An 18,675-nucleotide genomic window follows, 5' to 3' on the forward strand; every position below is an offset into this window, starting at 1 on the left:
GGAAACCGGTCTTGGAGGTTTGAAGGATGGTGCACAAGATAAGAGCAATGCACACGTCTCCGGCGGCAGCAAACGCGTTGATGCTGATGGAGAGCACCTGTAGCACATGTCAGAACATGGTCCGCTACTGAAAGCTGAGCGACCCACTTTGACCTCGTTGAGCTCAGTGTAGCTCTTGAATCGGAGACTGTAGGGCACTATGAGACAAGATCAAGATGTATGCTGCAACCGCAACCTACGCTTTGGCAGTGTAGGCTGTAGACACGGCTGTGATGCGGTACGTCAGCCTTCACAAGGGCAAAGTGGGACGCAGCGACGTACCGAACTCGGCGGCGATGAGCAAGCCGACAAGAACAGTCAGGTACCAATTCTTCCTGCTCACTGTGACTAGGTTCAGTACTGAGCACCACCATACGCATGGAAAGCCACTCACGCCTGTAGATGCGCACAGCAAAGAAGCACTGCACGAGGAGACCAGTGACGGCTTGGACGACCACCTCAACGATGATCGTGCTGCACAGAGCACAATGGTTCGCAATCGAGATAGTCTTAGGGTGATATCAGATAGCTTACGGTGCAAGCCTAGTCAGAGCGGCAGGTTGGCCGTAGTGGGTAACCAGATACCAATACACTTTGGGCGTGTGAGCGACAGCTTATGAAATGATCGAGTGAGGCGACTTACGCGCATGGGAAATGAGGACTTGGTGAACCGTATCCGATGCCCAGACCCCGACTACGAGCAACTTCATGTACATCGGGTCGCGGGAATAGCGTGAGAAGTAGAAGTACATTTGCGAGCAAGAGACTGCAAGGGCAGAGTGTGAGGCACAGATAGCGGAAACAAAGGACAACCTACGAACCTCCGTAGAGACTGTGTGCGAGGAGAGGAATGATTAACCACCGTTGGCTTCGATGAAAGGAGACCACAGAAGACTTACACCCCGGCGATGAGGACTCCAATGACGAGCATACCCATGCTACGAAAAAGTGAGCAGACGGAAAAGGAAGAAGGTGGGAGCAGCGCACGTTTCGTCGAGGAGCGTCATGGCGAAGTGAACATCCAAGAGAGCTTTTCAGATGGAGAATGGAGGCAGAGAACCGGACGTGACAGCGAGGGGGGCCAGTGTGCAGTCTAGGGAGCGGGCGACGCGGGTATTTCTATGCATTGGCCTGGGACGCATGGGGAGGCCAAGGGTGTGGTGTTGAGCAGGGCGACGCTCTTCCAGAGGCGATCTGACGGCGGGCCATATTTCGATCAGCTCATGGCAGAGAGAACGGGAACGGACGAAAGTCAGCCTAGTCGCCAGCGCGGGTGTGCAGAACGGAAGATCTGGCGGCCATGTGGAGGGATGACGTTTCTACCGTCGCCAGGGGAGAACGGCGAAAAGCAACAGTACTCAGCGGAATGCGGATCCGACGCATTTGGCACAACGGTCAGGAACACAAAAGCTGATGTGCACGGTGTGGAAGGCACGGAAGAAAGTCGAGAAGGCGGAGCAGTACTGTGCTCTGTTGAGCCCGGGTGGCAGACTGGGGAACGCGGTTGGGGGACGAAGGAGCTGGACTCCTGTGATTATTCGATGACAAGCAGAGGACGACAAATGTGTGGGGACCACGGTGGATCAAGAGCAAACGCGTACTTGGCGTCGACGAGCAACACGACGCGCGCCTTAACGATGACGCGCCGGCCAAATAGAGCCATCGGGATCTGCCGCGAAGCTTAAACAGCCGTTTTCATTCTCTCGCTCGCGGGATGGCGTCTCAAATAAGTACGTGGGTATTAATACTAGCCTTGGGACACAACATACCCCGCAAGGCAATCTGAGCAGCGGGGATCCCACGCACGGCGCCGGCCTTGGTTTCACACAGCTGTAGAACAATGCTATAGAACATATCAAATGTTATTTCACGGGTATCTACGGCGGAAGTTGCCACTCGGGCGGTTAGAAGCTTACCTTCGAGGTTCTTGACGCGGGCGAAATTCACTTCCTCTAGGAGCATGAAAATGTCGAGAGGCAAGACTCTCAATAACCCAGAGCCAGTGCGCTGACGAGCCGGTCCAGTCTCGGAGTTCAACCGTTCACGTGACTTGACCGCCTCCACCGACCACCTAGTCTCCCGTAGGCAGCCCTTCCCGACCACCTGCTTCAAGGCTCCACAGGATCGGCGTTACTGTGGAAGGAGAAGGGGAAGTGTGTTGACGGAGGCAAATAGTCCAGATTTGGGGATATGCGGAAAGCTTGCTCTTGTTGTGATCGCTCCCCTAGCTCGCAACCAATACGCAACTACCCGGAGCCTTGAACGCGAAGAACACATCGCACGCACAAGCAGGGCCATGATACACAAGATCGCTTCTGTGATACAGAGCTATCGGCTACGGAGGGTACAGATGACAGACCGGTCGGCATTATTCTACAGGATTGTACATCCGCTTCGCACGTGCCTCTACCGCGGCATGGGGCGTGGGCCTCCTGGATCACGCGCTGTTTGCACGTTTTCGAGCGTACTGCACGAAGTCGTCGAAAGTGGACGGCCAAGCACCTGAAAGAGCATGCGGATAAGTATCGGGTGGCGGGGCAGCAGGCCACAGCTGAGCGCACGTACCCTCCTCGTCGTACTTTGTGAACTCGGAGTCGATCGTCCGCACAAACTCCAGGAACTGTGGGCGACCGCATGAGCCGTCTTGCCACAGGCCGAGAGCGGAGGGAATGCTCACCATCTGCCACACGTCCTTGCTCACGCCCTTGGTCCCGCTCGAGACGAGGTACTCGAACCACCAGGTCGTGTGTTCGTCTGCCCAGCCGTCCTCCCCGCTCGCGCTCATCTCCTGGTCGCCGTCGTCGTCCCGATCGTCTGCCGACATGTGCGAGAGCGCGCCCCCGTGCAGGCCGATGGGAATCAGCAGCTGCCAGAAGCCCTGCGCGAGGTCCAGACCTATCGTACGAGGTCAACACGGGGGAAATAACCGCGGGGACTGGAGCACGCACCCAGAGAACGCTGTCCAGGCGGTCGAGAGAACTCGAATGTGTAGTTGTATACGTTCTTGAAGTAGTCCGCGTCCTGCGCGAGCTGCTGCTTCAGCGTTGATAGCTGCGCCTTCATCGTGGGGATGGTGTCGACGCTGTGAGGGACGATACGGCTGAGGATGGGGACGTGCAGACGCTTCATGTGAGACTCACCCTAGCGCTTTCCAACCGTCCACCCATCCTGACCTACTCCACTGACCCATCGACGGTGACTTCAGCTCGTACGCAACAGCGAGCAGTACGACGTCCTCTGGATCCACGCCGAGGTCCTCGCAGAACTTGATCGTTCCCTCGACTGCGATATCGTCGCCGTCGGGATCTGGTTGACGGAAGATATGCGCTGTTAGGGCTCGGGCACGAGACATAGGCTACCGAAAGTGGATGCTCACCCTTGTACTTGTCAAAGAGCGCGTTCAGCTTCGTTGTCGAAGCAGAACTCTTTGGGGGCGGCGTGTTGTTGTAGAAGGCATCGACGGCGGTATCGAGTCGCCTGTACTTGGTGAGGTACTTCTTCGCCTCCTTGGTGCTGCCCGTGGGAAGATATGCGCACAATCAGCATGTGTGTAAAGATGCGCGAATGGGCACTTACGACGCGCCGGTAATAGTGGCGAACTGAGCGATCTGAGAATCCATCCTTGGTTGGTTCCCACTAGACTGTATGTAGGATCGTCCGCGTTCGGGAGGATTATGGGGTTGCGTGGAGGTCATGTTCGGATCAGAAGCACCGATGGTCCCATGAAACCGAGCCAGGGGTATGGCAAGAGGATGTGGATGGGCGAGCGGTAGATTAGCGGACAGGTGCCAGACCGAGAGCAGGTTTGAGACTGACCGTCGGTGGGAGTGGGGCGGAGGTGGAGATGAAGGCTTGAGCGGGGAGCGATAGAGGAAGGTGAGGCTGCGAGCGCGAAGGCTGCGAGGACGGCGAGGACGGATGGAGAAGGGATGGTGGTAGACGAGGACGAGTCCAGGTTGGGAGATGGGCGGGAACGGGAGTAGTTGTGGCAGCAGCGGGGAAGGAGTTTGCCGATCTAGCGCACGTCATCGCCGGAGGTGTCCCTTCGCTTGTCAGAATTGGTTCTCGTCTCGTGCTCCCACAATCCTCGCGTTTGCTGACAAGGCTATGTGAAACTGCTCTGGGCTGCTCGAGTCTCACATATGTCCCCAGCCGCTCCTCGGACATCGCTCGTTAACGGTCTGCGATGCTCATGCTCTCGGTCCTCTCGGTGTCTACAAAATCACGCTGCCTCCGCGTGGATAGGATATTCGTTCGATGACGGTTTCGGGGACTCGGGGAGCTTGGCTGGCCGTCGTTGGGGCACAGCGTTTGGCCCGCGCCAGGCACGCGTGCTCGAGCGGGGGCGGGGCGGGACGCGGCGGTGCCATCGTCCATCACGACTACAGTAACACCGAGGCCGACACCCGCATGTCCCCTCCATCTTACCTCTCACTTTTCCACCCTCCCTCTACCCTCACGACGTCTCACAGCTCTTGCATCTCCTTCTCGCGCGCCCATGTCCATGCCTCGACCTCGAATACGCTCTTGACAATAGACAACACTGACGTCAATTTACTGTCAATCCACAGTATGCGAACACCCAGGACTTCATTTCCTCTGCGGCCGCTGCTGCCGTCCAAAACCTCCTCCCTCGATTTTTCCCAATCGCTCTCGGAATCACGACGGGGCAAAAGTGGAATTACGAGTATCAGTTTACGGGTGCGTACTTCGTCTCTCTTCCACAGCCACCCTCCCTCAATCGCCGTTTGTTCGATCGTTCTCCGTCTGCTCCCGCGCCCTCCCACCACGCAGGCACGCAAGTCACCGTCTACGGCGCCGTCATCCCCTGGATCTCTGGCCCATTGGCGGCAGCTAAGTACACTGTCGACGGCGCGAACCAAAACGTATTTTCCATCCCGAACGCGACCGTCTCCCAGATCGACATCGTCTTCTATCAGTCCCCCACACTCGCGTATGGCACGCACACCCTCACCGTGAACGTCACCGACGCGTCCTCCACCGTGCCGTACCTCCTCGACTATCTCGTAATCTCGCGCCCGAAACGACTACCGACACTAATCTAGCATAACAACCTCGAACGCGCCAGCGCGACGGTGAATACGATCTCGACCTCGAGCAACGCGGGCGCGACCGGCTCTCCGCACGTAACGGTCGAAGGAGATACCACAGGACCCTCGAGGCCGTCGACAGGCGTGATCGTGGGCGGCGTCGTGGCGGCGTCGCCCTCCTCGCCGCGATCGCGATCACCCTCTACTGGTGGTTCTTCCGGCGACACCGCAAATTCTACGGCCGCTCCGCGTACGCGTACGGGCGCCCGGGCAGTATGGTGCGTCCCCCCTCCCTTCTCGCTCTCGCGCTTGTCCATCTCCACCGCCGCTGCTCACGCGGGCCCTGCGCAGACGGCCCCGCGATCCTCCAGACTCGTTTACGACGCAGCACGAACCGTTCGGCTCTCAACGTACCCTAACGTCTACTCCGATGCATCCCACACTCCGCGCCCTTAGTCCCTCCCCAGTCGACGTACGCCGCGGACGACCGCCCGCTGTCGCATATGACGACCCATTTGCTCCCCCAAACCGCCGGGGCAATCATAACGTTTGCCGCCGCCGCCATCTCCGTACCCCAAAAGTGCCGCCCATCACACCACCACCGACCCGCCTCACGCACGAAATGCCGCAAAGTCTCTACTCTGGCGCTGCCGCGTCTTTGTACACCGGCTCCGGTGCAGCGCTCGCTGCTAATGCCTTCGCCGGCGCATCCTCCGCGTCCGCGTCTGGGTCGAGCGCGGCTGCGCCGCCGCCGACCGCGAGCGCGCCGTCAAGTTCGAGTTCGCATTCGAACTCTCGCGCGACCGTGGTCTCGAGCGCGGCACGCGCCAAGGCCGCGGAAGCGGCCGCTGAGTCCGCGGCGGCGGCCCCGCGCGCCCGAGGCCCATCCCTGATGGTCGTGAACCCTGCGACAGCACCAGACGATTCTGGGGCGCTGCTCAGCCGCGCGACGACGATAGTGCCGCCACCGTACTCGCCATGAGTGGCCGATTCTTCCTGACCAAGTCTCGACTATTATTGATCCATTGATTGGACCTGTATCCCGTAGACTGTACTGTAATTCGGGCGCGGACTTCCCTGCCGTATTTATACGTTTATATGCTCTGCTCACGCGACATACGCATAGTACAGTACGCATGAATCTATTTGAACATACGCATACCTCCCCAGCACACACATTGTTGTTTTTTCCCGCCACCGCTTCTTCTACTTATATAGCTACATAGTAGCTACTGGCCATTACGACTTCCCATGAACTGATGACGTTGATTCCATCACCTCAGACCCGTGCTGCCACTGCGCCCACACCCTGGTCAGACTGGTGTATATGCGTTTCAAGCGCGAGGAACGCATTGCATTGCAGTGTCATTCGAAGCCCGGTGCGTCATCGCCCTTTCATATGAAGACGATTCTGCGCGCCAACTCACGCATTCACACCAGTGGTTACGAACATTGCGCTGCTCCCGCTCCGTGTGTCCGCGATAGCGCAGGCTCGCCTGTAAGGACGGCATGTGCAACGAAGGGGTTCGCAGGAAACGTCAAACGGAAGCCAGACCACAGTGATACATTATACAAGCTCAGTGGCATTCGCGGGGATCCGTTGCAACCGACGCGAGGGACTCATGGACCCTCTGTTTACCGCCTCTACGCAACCTTGATCACTACCTTTCCGACATGCTTCCGGCCGCGCAGGTGCTCGTAAGCCTCCGCGGCGTGCTCGAAGTCGAAGACTTTGTCCACAACTGGCTTGATCTTAGCCGCGCTGATCAGCTTGTTCATGTCTTCGAACCTAGAGCCGTCATCCACCTCAGTGTCAAGGAGCTTCATGCGGTCGTCTCAAAGGAGAAGTGCGTACTGCGTGCGAGACCCTATCATGATCCTGCGGAGGTTGATGCTTCTTCCAGGGATGTAGAATGGTACGTTGTTCCCCGTCTTCAGATACTAAATCGCGCTTCAGTGAGCTCAAGTACCCCGAACCACAATGCAGCAGCCGTCACTCACGTCAGAGGCGCCGACGAGGTCAACGGTGCCACCCCACGCGACGCAGTCCATGGACTTCATGATGGTGCTGAGACCGCCGGTCTCGATGACGTGCTGCACGCCCTCTCCGCCCGTCACCTTCATGACTTCCGCGTCCCAGTCCGGTGTCGTCTTGTAGTTGATGAGGTGCGTGGCCCCCAACGCTTTCGCGACCTCAGTTTCTTGTCTGACGATGAGGTTGCGATCACCACGGCGCCCGACGCGACCGCGAGCTGGAGCCCGAAGATGGAGACACCCCCAGTGCCCTGGACGAGCACGAAGTCGCCGCCCTTGATCGGGTTCGAGCCCATGAGACAGTTGTACGCGGTGACGGCGGCGCAGGGAGTGTCGTCCCTTCCTCGTAGCTCAGGTGCTCCGGGATCCTCACGAGGACTGTCAGTGCGAGGACGGTACGTGGTTAGCATACGGTGCTCTGCAGTTTTTGAGACGCATTGCTTACATGCGCGGGCAAGACCCTGTACTCCGCCAGCACGCCGTCGACGCCGCCACTGAGGACGCTGTTGATGATGACGCTGTCGCCTCGCCGAAGACGTGGTCGGAGGTGAAGTTGGCGCAGACACGCTTACCGTAGTCCATCCGGTCACTTCAGCGCCGAGGGCGACGATTTCCCCGGCCATGTCGGATGCGGCGACGACGTCCGGCTTGAACGACCACGGGTAGCTATAGGTACCGTCGGGCATCATCACGTCGCGGAACTGGAGACGGGAAATGGGTCAATCCTCGAGCGCACAAGGACGCGATATGGGGTGCGTACGTTCAACGAAACCGCATGAATCTTGACGAGCACTTCGGTGGCCTTCGGCTGTGGAATCGCAGCAGAGGCGAGGACCAACTTGTATTTAAGCCCGTCGGTCTGTCATTCGCGATGAGAATGGACTGCGTCGTCACAACGAAGGGCTTGTACGCACCTTCTGGAGAACATACTGTCCGGTAGTGGCTGGAGCGACCATGGTGGTTAATTTGTTTGTCGGATGAAGTGATTCGGAATGAAAAAGCTGAGAGAACTATCGACTCCTGCTTGCCCCAGCCTAGATTTTATAGCATATGTGTTTCCCGGTCGTCGGCCATGCTCATACATTACCTCACCCTCGTTTCCGAGTTCTTTGCGGCGAACTTGCTGACTCAGATGTGGCCTTATTGAGGTGGGATGCAGTCCAAAACTTCTCATGGTGTTTTCTCACGAGGTGCAGGAAGAAGAGTCATGCCGTCTGCCATCGCAATGCCTTTCCTTTCCGTCCGATCCGCTTATGGGGGAAAGGTCCGGTCCCGGATATCGACCCGATCGGACCCAATGGTGTTCTGCCGTTGCGTTTTGACTCTTCGTAACATCCTTGGACGGCGAACTGAGTGGATATGAACCGCGGGTCTCCTCGCAGAATCGCCATACAACCAGAGCGGCCTCCCGGGGTGACAAACGGAGATGTGATTCAGTCTGGTGAACAGACCTCTTCTTGGGAAGCCTGTGTGATCCGCCGTCCGAGGGACCTGAATGTTGGCAGACTCCCGCAACAGCCGAAGTCGGCGGCAGCATGTAAAGTGAAGGGTCATAGAAAAAGGCGTGAGCCAATTGATAGAGACGTTTCCGCACGAAGCATAAGAAGAAAGAACAGATTCCCGGAGGAGCGCCTTCACATCTCCGTGACTCGCCCCGCCTCGCCCGTCGTAACTGGAGACCCTAGTGGCCCGAGCGTGAGAAAATGACATAATCATGTGCGGTTTTACTGAACCGAGCTACCTGGGCGCTGGGCCGCTATTGTTCCCTGTCGCTCTGGTGCAAATGCGTTGTTCATCGAACAAAGAACACACACCCACGACGAATGTCGCAAAACCAAAAAAGAAAGGCCGGGGTCTGCATCGTGGACAACTAGGGCAGATGATGGCCCTGCCCGTCGAAGTCTTTCTGGAGGTTTGCGCCGTCACCAGGGTGTCGTCGATACGCCGCCGTTGACATCTTTGTATGCAGATACTGACGCGATTTCACCCACTCGACCTACTTACCCTCACGCGTGTTTCAAAAGAGTTGCGACGAAATCTCCTCTCCTCGCGCCTCAAATGGTTATGGGCTGCCTCCTTGCGGGGGCTGGAGCCACTTCTTCCGCAATGGCCTGACGATATTTCTGAGCCAGCACTGGCGTCCCTTGTTTTTGAAGCGTACTGCATGGTATGAGCTTCATAATATCCAGCAGGTGAAGACTGTACTCATTTTTTGACTAGAAATGCCATAAACTCGGCGGTTGTCAGCGCGAACTTGGTCTACTAGTTTGCTATTCCACCATGAAGCGACTCTGTGAAGAATGCTGGAAAACACAGTGAGCGATATTGACGGTTAATATGATGAATATGCTGAATCCCCTGCTGTAGGATGATATCAGGATATTCAATTATTAGAAGAAGGTCCGCACTCTGCCAGGAACTATCAATCTCGTCCCCGCTTCGTATGCGTGCCGGAGCCCTGCACTTTATCCACCGTCTATATCAATGCAGATTACAGGAAATTCCCGTTCACCGAAGTAAACCAAGACGCAAGCGAGCTGTTCTACGCACCTGAGTTCGACGAGGTCATCAGTCGTGTATCGGACTTGCGTCAAAACCACTTGCAGTAGATGTGACAACTACATGGCTGAGCGCAAGTCTTACACTCTAAGAAGGTTGAATGTGCGTAAGGAATTAGAAATTTCACGCAATGTTACTTACCTCACAGCATGGCGTCTCCAGTTCCATCGAGCCATGGAGAACTGGGAGGTCGACCGATTCGACGCTGAACGCCGTCTGCGCCGTTCGACGTGGTATACCCATGTGATACGCTTCACGTCCGCTCATCATGTATTCTCAGAATCCTACGCAAATTGTCAGCCCTCGGTTATTCACCGCAAGACCTTCCTGTTCAGTCCGCAAAGTCACGGCTATTTTGTCTGAGCCAAAACCTTTAACTGACCAAAGTACGTCTCCTCTGTGCTCGCGCATTCCCCGGGAGTTCCACTAATCGCACTGCAGCCTGGAGAATGATCCGGACCACGCTCGTGAACATAATCGAGAAAGAACGGGCGATAGTGCAAGACGCGGCCTTTTTCGACCGCTGGTTTGCCCATATCAAGCATTTCCGCGACGCCTACGAGGCGTTTCTTGAGAATGGCCGCGATGCACAGTCCTGGAAGCGCACGATGCCGCACTACCGCGACGCGATCAAGTTACCCGTGGTGCGCGCCTTGCTCATCAGCGTCGCGCCGGACAGGTACCTCCCTATCGAGAAGCATGAACAACTCCTCACGGGCAAGATCAACGAAGCCGCCGAAGTCTATCGCAAGAGGATTCGTCATGATCTCGCGACGGCGTGGCGGGCGACCCGGGATGATGGCGATTTACCACCTTCCATGAATCGCGCCTTTGACATACGATGCTTAGTCCCGAGTATACACCACCGCCCCTCCGCGTGGGACTCCAAGGCAGATTCAGACGCGATTTCGCCCCCACCCTCCGACTCAGACCCAGACGGGGATCCAGACGCAGAGCACTCAAGTTCGGACTCGGACTCGGACTCGAACCACGACGAAGACACCGTGAACCACACAGCAGACCTCGCCCTGCTCGAGCGACCGACGACGCTTTTCCGCTGCGACGAGCGCTTCTGCGGCGGCTCCCACTGGACCTCCCATCACGGCTACCTCGAGCACCTGCAGACGCACGCAGCGGTGTCTGGTTCGATACGCCCGGGTCGTGCGTCGACAACGTGCTCACCGCAGATCCACCGTGCGCGCCCACGTTCTCCGAGTGCTCGACGCCCTCGGTCTGCCAGCGGATAGGACGACAGCGAGCGAGCTGCATGGCGCTCTCGCGAAACTCAGTGAGGGCCGAGAGCCGCGGTGCGCGTGTGGCCAGAACGAGTACTTCGAGCCGAAGAGGTTCAAGGGGATGTTTGGCGCCCTGGTGAGTGTTCGTCATTGTGGACGTCTGCCTCGGATTGGACGCTAAAGTGGGTCTGCACACAGCTCGTACATGTTGGCTTGAGTGGGTGCGAGTTCATTCCTCACTCGGTGTTTCCGAATCGGTTGCTGATCTGTGATACCTAACTTCAGGTGTCACCAGTTCACTTTTGTCGAAACAGACGAGCAGGAAACGCGTTTTGTGCCGGAATAAGAAACTTGAACAGACGTGTATGTGCCAAAGGCGAGATGAAGAGACAGTACAGAACGGGGGAGCGAATGTACATGTACTATACATGCTCACTGTCGATGAGTGATACTGCGTTGGTCAACTGGACGGTCTACCGAGCAAGGAAAAGGTGTCTTGAACAAAGCACTCTTTTTCGTCATAAACATAAGTACGCTGGTGGAATAGGGAAGATACCGATTTTCGACTCGGCTACTCCCATTCACCAAAGGTCATCCCCCCATCTCAGCAACCATGATGCATGAGGACGGCCCGCATATGCGCAAGCCTGACACATAAAGTAGTTTTTAAGTCTAGAAGTTGTGCGCAGTCAGCTTGCAAGCGGGAAAGACGTGTCCTAGCCTTCGGTATTGCCAATGCCCCGTGGAATGGAGCAGTGAAGGACAGCACAGCCCTCCGGTGGTCTTCAGAGAGTCATACATACTGGGATCATGGCGGTGTCGAGCATAGCGAGCTCGCCCTGAGCGGCCCGCGCCAAGGGCCGCCCGGCACAGGCCCACGCTGGCGCCCACGTCTCCGACGTTGCCTCCGTCGTCCACCACATCGCGCTATCTCGGGCCTTCACTGCGCCCAGTAGCCTCAAGGCTCCCTATCATGGCCTCCGACTACATCCCGACCCGTGTCTTCCTTGCCGCCGAGCCCACCGAGTCCGCCACCATCCCTGAAGAAGAGGAATACTACTCATCATGGTCGCTCTTCCTCGTCTGCATGCTCCTCGTCATCTCCCTCTGGACATCCTACTACCTGCAGATCAAGCGGATTCGTGCCATCCATGAAACTCTTGTCGCTATTGGTGCTGGGATGGTCGTGGGCTTGGTGGTCCGGCTAGCCCCCGGTACTGAGATACGAGGAATGCTGGTGAGTGATGCTGTTGTGTCTCGTCATGAAGGAGAACGGCGGTAATGGGGCGTGAACGTGTGGTTGGGAGGCTGAGACATCTTCTGGGGGCAATGGTTGGGTATATGCACTCGTTGGTCCTGCCTTGAGATGCGCTATCCACATTGTTCCCAGGATCGTTACTTCTCCAGCTGAGATCATGTCAGTTAGGCAGGTTGTTTGTCATGTTCTGCGCCGGTCCGTTCAACCTTCAGCCCAGGGCCTACTCGAGCTGAAGGTTGTAATGTATCGTTTCTCCTCGGACCCCCGCCAACCTAGTCATGGTTTTGTCCATTAGTTTCGTTGTGGCCGTAGGGATTCAGCAGCTGTTGTGGCATGGGCAGCGCGGTATGGAAGTGGGCTGGCGTATCCCATGTTTGTGCCCGACGGGGTGGACAGTGCTGGGTCGTGTATCGAGAGAGGGATCGTGGTTCATACTTCAATATTTCTGCCCAACGTTCCGGCGACCGCCGTCTCGCCTTGTGGTTTCACCCTCAATGTTCCAGTCATAGACTGACATTGTTTTGCGATGCAGACGTTCAAACACACATTGTTTTTCAACCTACTCCTCCCTCCCATCATCCTCAACTCAGGGTACGAATTGAAGCAAGAGAACTTCTTCCGCAACTTCGGATCCATCCTAGTGTTCGCATTCCTCGGAACGTTTATCTCAGCTGTAGGAGTAGGGTATGTCACTTTTTCGGCGTCTTTCATTTATGGGGGGCTGCGTTGACCACGTACAGTACAGAATTATCGTCTTCATTTGGTCCTCGCTAGGACTGGAGTCCCTCGGACTGTCCTTGATTGAGTGCCTGATTTTTGGGTCAACACTATCCGCCACCGACCCGGTAACCATCCTTGCCATCTTCAATCAGTACAAGGTGGACCCCAAACTGTACACCGTCATTTTCGGTGAATCTCTTCTGAACGATGCCGTCAGTATCGTTATGTACGAGTGAGTGACAGCGTCTTTTCCTTGTTCTCCCTCTCTGCTGACACCAACTAGAACGCTGTCGCAGTTCCACGGCTCGGATTTCTCCGTTTCGCACCTGTTCCATGGTACCGGCATCTTCTTGCTCTCCTTCGGGATCTCCATGGCTCTCGGGGTTGTCTTCGGCCTCGCGATGTCCCTTCTCCTCAAGCACTCCTCCCTGTCCCTCTACCCATCGATCGAAACGTGCCTCGTCGCGCTCTGCGCGTACATGTGCTACTTCTTTTCGAACGGCATCTCAAAGTCGGGCATCGTCTCGCTCCTCTTTTGCGGAATCACCCTCAAACACTACGCCTATCACACGATGTCCCGGCGAACGCAGCGAGCAACAAAATACATCTTCTCCACCCTCGCGCAGCTTTCGGAAAACTTCATCTTCATCTACCTCGGCCTCTCGCTCTTCACCAGCCCGCCGTCATCCGCAAAGGTCACCAGCTACGTCAAGCCCCTATTCATCATCGTCACCACGGTAGCGGTCGTCTTCACTCGCTACGCCGCAGTCTTCCCACTGTCCGAGATGATCAACCTCTTCCACCGTCACGCGCGTGGGCAGCGGCAAGAGGAACTCCCGCATTCGTACCAGATGATGCTGTTTTGGGCCGGTCTGCGCGGTGCCGTGGGGGTGGCGCTCGCTGCGGGCTTCCAGGGTGAGAACGCGGAGTCGATGCGGACGACGGTCCTCGTTGTGGTCGTCCTAACGGTTGTCGTGTTCGGTGGCACGACGGCGCGGATGCTGGAAGTTCTTGGGATCCGGACAGGGGTAGAAGATGATGAAGCGGGCAGCAGCGACGAAGAAGAAGATATCCGGAGCCAATTCTTCCGACGCACCGGCCGGTGGTCCCGCATACCCGAGGACGATGCGGGCTACTTCTCGGAGCACTCTCGCACAAGGCGCGGCGTCGGCGTTGGCGTTGGCGTCGGCGCTGGTGTCGGCGCTGGTGCCGTTGTCGGCGTTGAAGACCTCAGCTACAACCACCACTCGCAACACATGCCCTTCAGCGCCCGGCCGCGCAGAGCAACACGCTCTTCTCCGCCGCATCCTCCGATTCCTATGACTCGGACGGCGGCGAAGTGCTCCCACTCGCGCCGGCCGCGACGGACAGTCCGCGGCGCAAGTCGCGAGACGATGGGCCCGCCGGCCTCTCCACGTCCGCCGCGGCGTCGACCGAAGACGGGAAGTGGTTCCAGGCGCTGGACGAGCGGTATCTGCTCCCGTTGTTCTCGAACGCGACCGCGAGCCGCTCGTTCCACGCGCGGCGCGCACGGCGCTCGCAGGCCGCGTCGCCGCAGGCCGGTGCAAGCCAGGGCGGGAGCCGCGTGGAGAGCGACGACGAGCTCGACGACGGGCCAGAGGTCGACCTCACCGCGCCGCGACCAACGAGCACGCACCACCCGTTCCCACCCACGCCGGGCGTGCGCGACGAGGTGCGGAACGAGCGCGGGCTCGGGAGCCCTGTCCTCCGCGGCCCGCGGGATAGCGAGGGGCAGAGCCGCGATCGGGTGTCGTGATCACGTCCTAGACCTGGGAGGCCGCGGCCTTCCTGGAGGCGTGCTGGAGGACGCTTTGTGCAAGAGAGGAGGACCGAGCCCGAAGGGGCAGGCGCGCGGGGACATGCGCTTCATATTCGCTACTTGTAGTAATCTCGCGACGTAACAGGACAGCTTTCTTACCTCGCCGTTCTCGGTTTCGACGATCGTTCACCGCGTTGGAGACTGCTGCAGATTGCCGGCCCCAACTTCGCAAGCTTCTTATGGCCCACGACGAACACATGTGCTCCGAACGCGTGCAAGTTTACGGAATGCGAGCCCGAAGAAGGCCCAACCCCGCAATTCGACCTCCCAGAGCAACGCCAGTGTTCCACCGATGAAGCCCTGGCGGAAGGTACTACATGCGGGGGAAGGCTCGAAGACTCGAAGTCGAACGGTGAAGATCGCCCTCTCCTCTTTTGGCGCCGGTCCGATGTTCCGTGCGCTCGTTTCACCGCTCGCGCAGCTGTGCTCCGACGGGGTCCCGCAGCCGGCGTCGGCACGGGGCGCATCAATTCTGTGGTCTCTTCTGAATATGTTCTGTCCTACTAACGCAACCTTACAAACCGAAGTCGCAGCGCCGTGGAGATGACTCAGCTGCAGTAGAGAAGGCAAGAAGCATGCCTGCAAGGAGCGCATTTCACACCAGACCTCCCGGCCACCGCTTGACTCAGTTGGCGGCCTGAGTTTTTTCCACCGGCCCGGCGCTCTGATGGGTGCAGCTGACGACCTGGGCGTTGGGAGAGAACCAGTGGACGGTGACACGAGTCGTAGGCTCTAATTTTTCTTCGTCCCCGACCAATGGTTGACGTCAAAATCACTTCCCCAACAGCCCGCCCGCAACATGCTGCAAAGCCCAGAACGGCCGCGTGCGAGTCACGAGTAAGCAGGCGGGCAGGGGCAGGCCCGCCTCCCGGTTGCCTCAGCCTCCGACGCCCGCCATGGAGGCGTGCGTCGTTGATTGGCCGCGCTGCCGCGGAGAAGAGCGACACTGACTCTGTTATTTAGCCGCGGTCCGCGAGGACTCGAAACATTCCTTCCGTGGACCCCCTCCCCACGTCCCCCCTCCATCTCCCTCGTCGCGTCCCCACGATGGATACTCCCGGTCTGAGAAGACATTCGTTGGCCATGGCACGAAGGGTAGCAAGGACAAGGTCGGCATGTTCTCCGCCGCGACTTCCGTAGCACCGTCCATCTACGAGAAGGGCTCCGACGCCCAGGGTCCCACCGCAGAGGACCTACTCGACGTCCCGCCCGACGGCGGCCGCGGTTGGCTCGTCGTTCTCGGCTGCGTTATCTACTCCGGCGCAACCGTCGGATGGGGGTATGTGCTTATGCTCATGTGCGCCGAATGTCGAACCGCATCCTCACCTGAACCCGTTACCGCCCGTCGCGTCCTCGTCAATGCCGTCCGTGACTCGTTCGCGGAGCAAGGCTTGTGAGCAGTGGACATACCTGCCCGATCCACTAGTCTCCCCGTTTGTGTACTCACCCCACGCCAGGTCTGGGGAGTGACGGAGGAATACCTCAAGGCCCATGTTTTCCCCGACGCCTCAGACGCTCTCCTCAGCACACTCGGTAGCATATCCGGTATGGTGAGTACCTTTCCTCAGGTGGTTAATAGAGTTCATCCGCTGATGCCGCTGTCAGACTATGACCCTGCTCAGCGTCATTCCTGGGAAGCTCGCAGATCGCTAGTACGTCTCTCCTCCTGCGGATTTCATACAATTGACGCTGATCCGCGCCGCAGTGGTTATAAGGTGTGTGGGCTGCTCGTGGTGCCACCGCGATCGACACTGATCCTTCTAACAGCCTTTCTTGGCCATGGCAGGCGTGCTGTGGACGCTTTCCATGCTACTATGCGCGTTTTCGACACAGCTTTGGCACTTTTTCGTAGTCATGGTGCGTTCGCCTCGTGGATCGATGCAACCGGGCTGGTCTCATCACCATCGTTCTTGCAGGGCTTGGTGCAAGGCATCGCCAACGCCCTTACCTTCCCCCTGATCGTACGTGCCGGTCGTTCCTAATGACTCCATGCAACCTCTCATATTTCGGTCGTCTGTAGGTCGCGTTGCCGTCACAGTGGTTCCTGAAGTATCGTGCGCTAACGACCGGCATCGTGGTCGCGGGCAGTTCAGTCGGTGAGCCCGGTCTTGCGCCGTATGCAGCTTGCCCGTTTCTGACGAAACGTCAGGGGGTGGCGTGTCCAGCCTGGTGTTCCGCGCGTTGTTGACCAAGCTCGGCCTCCGCAACGCGTTCCTCATCTACACCGCCATCGACGGCGTGCTTCTTCTCGCTGCGTACTTCATGATCTCCGAACACCGTAATAAGTCACAACGAAAGCCGATCATCTGGTTTGACAGGTCGTTTTTCATTGACCCCGTGTTTTGGAGTCTGGGCGGCTGCTTCTTCTTCACTGTGTTGTACGCGTCTCCGTGCCTGTCATGACTGGACGTCGCTTTAACAAGCGCTTCACAGTGGTTATCTTTCTCCAATCTTCTTCCTCCCGACCTACGCCAAGGCGAGGATCCCGAATCTTTCTCCCTTGGTAGGCTCGTCCTTTGTCGGCGAAACCTATATCCACTGATTGCACTCACCAGCTTGCGACGGCTCCCATAACGGTACTCAACTTTGCCGCTGCCTTCGGTCGCACCCTCGTTGGCTTCATGGCCGACCGCATCGGGCCCGTGAACTCGCTTTGGATCGTTGTCATGCTCTCTGGGCTCACTCAACTCCTGGTATGGACGTTCGTGTCCACCTATGCAGGCATTGTACGCACTGGCTCCTCTCCTATCCTGTGTTGTGTCCCTCCTGCCGAGGGCCCGCTTACGATTTCTCTGTTTGGTTTTCTCTCTCTTGCGCCTGTGCACCTGACTACAGATTTCCTTCGCTGCCATATACGGCTTCGTCTGCGGCTGTTTCCTGTCGCTTTCCCCTGCCGTATGCGCCCAGCTGTACGGCTCGGGAAGGCTCGCCGGCCTCTCGGGCCTGATGTTGCTGTTCAACCTACCCGGTATGTTTGTTTCTTCTGCTGTTCCCTCTGTCAGTAGTCTCACCGGACTCTGTGCGTTTACAGGTAACGGCGCGGGAGCCCCGATCGGTGGTGCTATTCAGAGCGCGACGGGCAGCTGGCTCGCCGTGTCGCTCTACTCTGGCGCACTGCAGATCGCTGGAGCCGGGGTGCTCTTGTACGGTAAGACTGCACTCCATTTCTGCATACCCTTCATCTCTGACGATCCATCCCTCTCAGCCCGGTTCAAGAGAGAACCAAAGGTATTCGCTCGCTACTAACAGCCCACCTTCGCTCGCTCGGCGGCATGGGCACCGCGCCGGCGATTCGCATCCTGCTGCGCCCGCTCTCGTCCTCGGTCTTTTACGTCTCCGTCCACGTCTGCCCGTCGTCACGCTTTCGTTCCGCTCTCGCTCTTGCTTCCTCGCATCTTGAAAATTCGCCGCCGCACGCGCGGCGCGCATTGATCATATACAGGTGACAGACTCACGGCCTCTCCGACCCCTACGAACACCCCACGAACCTAATAGAATTTAGACGGCCTTAGTGCCGAGCCCTCCGCTACACGTATTCACGTCCTGACTCCGCTGGAAGAGCCATCATTGTACGACACACTATGTAGTATCACTAGATCTCTCATATTCTCTCGTTCCCCGTCCCATACAGTGACTCCGGTTTTGTTTCAATATTTGGGTTTTCCTCTCCTTCCACAAACATTTCTCATGTCCTCCATCATCTATCTGATACATATAATCAGATACATATAAGGCTTTCCTCTCTGGCGTGTCATGACTTGGAAGGAAAAAGTAGGATCCGAAGCATGGTCGCTGTTTTATGTAAGTGATGAGCATGATCTCCCTAATGCCAGGCGCAGAGCGGGCGTGAGCCGATGTCGCCCATTTAGCGCCCGTCGTGCTTATATATCACGATTCGCTTTTTGAGAGAGCATTTACGCCGCATTGTCGGAGCGCTCG

The 18,675-nt window shown here is 57.7% G+C and overlaps 8 protein-coding genes across 8 annotated transcripts; 5 read left to right on the forward strand and 3 right to left on the reverse strand.

Annotated features, from left to right (window-relative positions):
- Positions 1-55: 55 nt before the first annotated feature.
- On the reverse strand, positions 56-1,046 carry BXZ73DRAFT_101515 (uncharacterized protein; the record flags this gene model as incomplete). The annotated part of the gene is made up of 10 exons (XM_048014936.1): positions 56-97; positions 148-187; positions 240-267; positions 322-381; positions 434-513; positions 574-631; positions 683-805; positions 861-871; positions 939-977; positions 1,027-1,046. Coding segments are annotated over 10 exons (501 nt in total), but the record flags the coding sequence as incomplete, so codon positions are not given.
- Positions 1,047-2,476: 1,430 nt separating this feature from the next.
- Positions 2,477-3,659, reverse strand: BXZ73DRAFT_77633 (defective in Cullin neddylation protein 1; the record flags this gene model as incomplete). Its single annotated transcript, XM_048022702.1, has 7 exons — positions 2,477-2,541; positions 2,605-2,659; positions 2,717-2,934; positions 2,988-3,139; positions 3,180-3,345; positions 3,416-3,552; positions 3,616-3,659. 7 exons carry the CDS (start codon positions 3,657-3,659, stop codon positions 2,477-2,479), a joined length of 837 nt encoding a protein of 278 aa, XP_047877664.1.
- Positions 3,660-4,449: 790 nt separating this feature from the next.
- BXZ73DRAFT_101517 (uncharacterized protein) lies at positions 4,450-6,072 on the forward strand (the record flags this gene model as incomplete). The annotated part of the gene is made up of 5 exons (XM_048014937.1): positions 4,450-4,539; positions 4,611-5,066; positions 5,129-5,368; positions 5,558-5,670; positions 5,724-6,072. The coding sequence occupies 5 exons, from the start codon at positions 4,450-4,452 to the stop codon at positions 6,070-6,072; spliced, it is 1,248 nt and encodes a 415-aa protein (XP_047877665.1).
- A 662-nt stretch (positions 6,073-6,734) lies between these two features.
- On the reverse strand, positions 6,735-8,080 carry BXZ73DRAFT_90055 (NAD-P-binding protein; the record flags this gene model as incomplete). The annotated part of the gene is made up of 8 exons (XM_048025491.1): positions 6,735-6,879; positions 6,946-7,031; positions 7,092-7,283; positions 7,319-7,463; positions 7,570-7,691; positions 7,715-7,825; positions 7,885-7,983; positions 8,039-8,080. 8 exons carry the CDS (start codon positions 8,078-8,080, stop codon positions 6,735-6,737), a joined length of 942 nt encoding a protein of 313 aa, XP_047877666.1.
- Positions 8,081-8,907: 827 nt separating this feature from the next.
- On the forward strand, positions 8,908-9,297 carry BXZ73DRAFT_47231 (uncharacterized protein; the record flags this gene model as incomplete). The annotated part of the gene is made up of 2 exons (XM_048019842.1): positions 8,908-9,036; positions 9,094-9,297. 2 exons carry the CDS (start codon positions 8,908-8,910, stop codon positions 9,295-9,297), a joined length of 333 nt encoding a protein of 110 aa, XP_047877667.1.
- A 449-nt stretch (positions 9,298-9,746) lies between these two features.
- Positions 9,747-11,264, forward strand: BXZ73DRAFT_77635 (uncharacterized protein; the record flags this gene model as incomplete). Its single annotated transcript, XM_048022703.1, has 5 exons — positions 9,747-9,785; positions 9,964-10,069; positions 10,125-10,844; positions 10,924-11,054; positions 11,214-11,264. 5 exons carry the CDS (start codon positions 9,747-9,749, stop codon positions 11,262-11,264), a joined length of 1,047 nt encoding a protein of 348 aa, XP_047877668.1.
- Positions 11,265-11,891: 627 nt separating this feature from the next.
- Positions 11,892-14,673, forward strand: BXZ73DRAFT_47088 (sodium/hydrogen exchanger; the record flags this gene model as incomplete). Its single annotated transcript, XM_048019810.1, has 5 exons — positions 11,892-12,155; positions 12,709-12,860; positions 12,922-13,128; positions 13,180-14,074; positions 14,131-14,673. 5 exons carry the CDS (start codon positions 11,892-11,894, stop codon positions 14,671-14,673), a joined length of 2,061 nt encoding a protein of 686 aa, XP_047877669.1.
- A 1,166-nt stretch (positions 14,674-15,839) lies between these two features.
- On the forward strand, positions 15,840-17,982 carry BXZ73DRAFT_47139 (MFS general substrate transporter; the record flags this gene model as incomplete). Its single annotated transcript, XM_048019820.1, has 13 exons — positions 15,840-16,019; positions 16,194-16,286; positions 16,342-16,388; positions 16,442-16,451; positions 16,504-16,593; positions 16,653-16,697; positions 16,757-16,832; positions 16,886-17,114; positions 17,170-17,239; positions 17,292-17,462; positions 17,572-17,704; positions 17,768-17,884; positions 17,942-17,982. Coding segments are annotated over 13 exons (1,302 nt in total), but the record flags the coding sequence as incomplete, so codon positions are not given.
- Between the last annotated feature and the right edge of the window lie 693 nt (positions 17,983-18,675).

The sequence above is a fragment of the Epithele typhae genome (assembly GCF_022376455.1).
Source record: "Epithele typhae strain CBS 203.58 chromosome Unknown BXZ73scaffold_25, whole genome shotgun sequence".
Lineage (NCBI taxonomy): Eukaryota > Fungi > Basidiomycota > Agaricomycetes > Polyporales > Epitheliaceae > Epithele > Epithele typhae.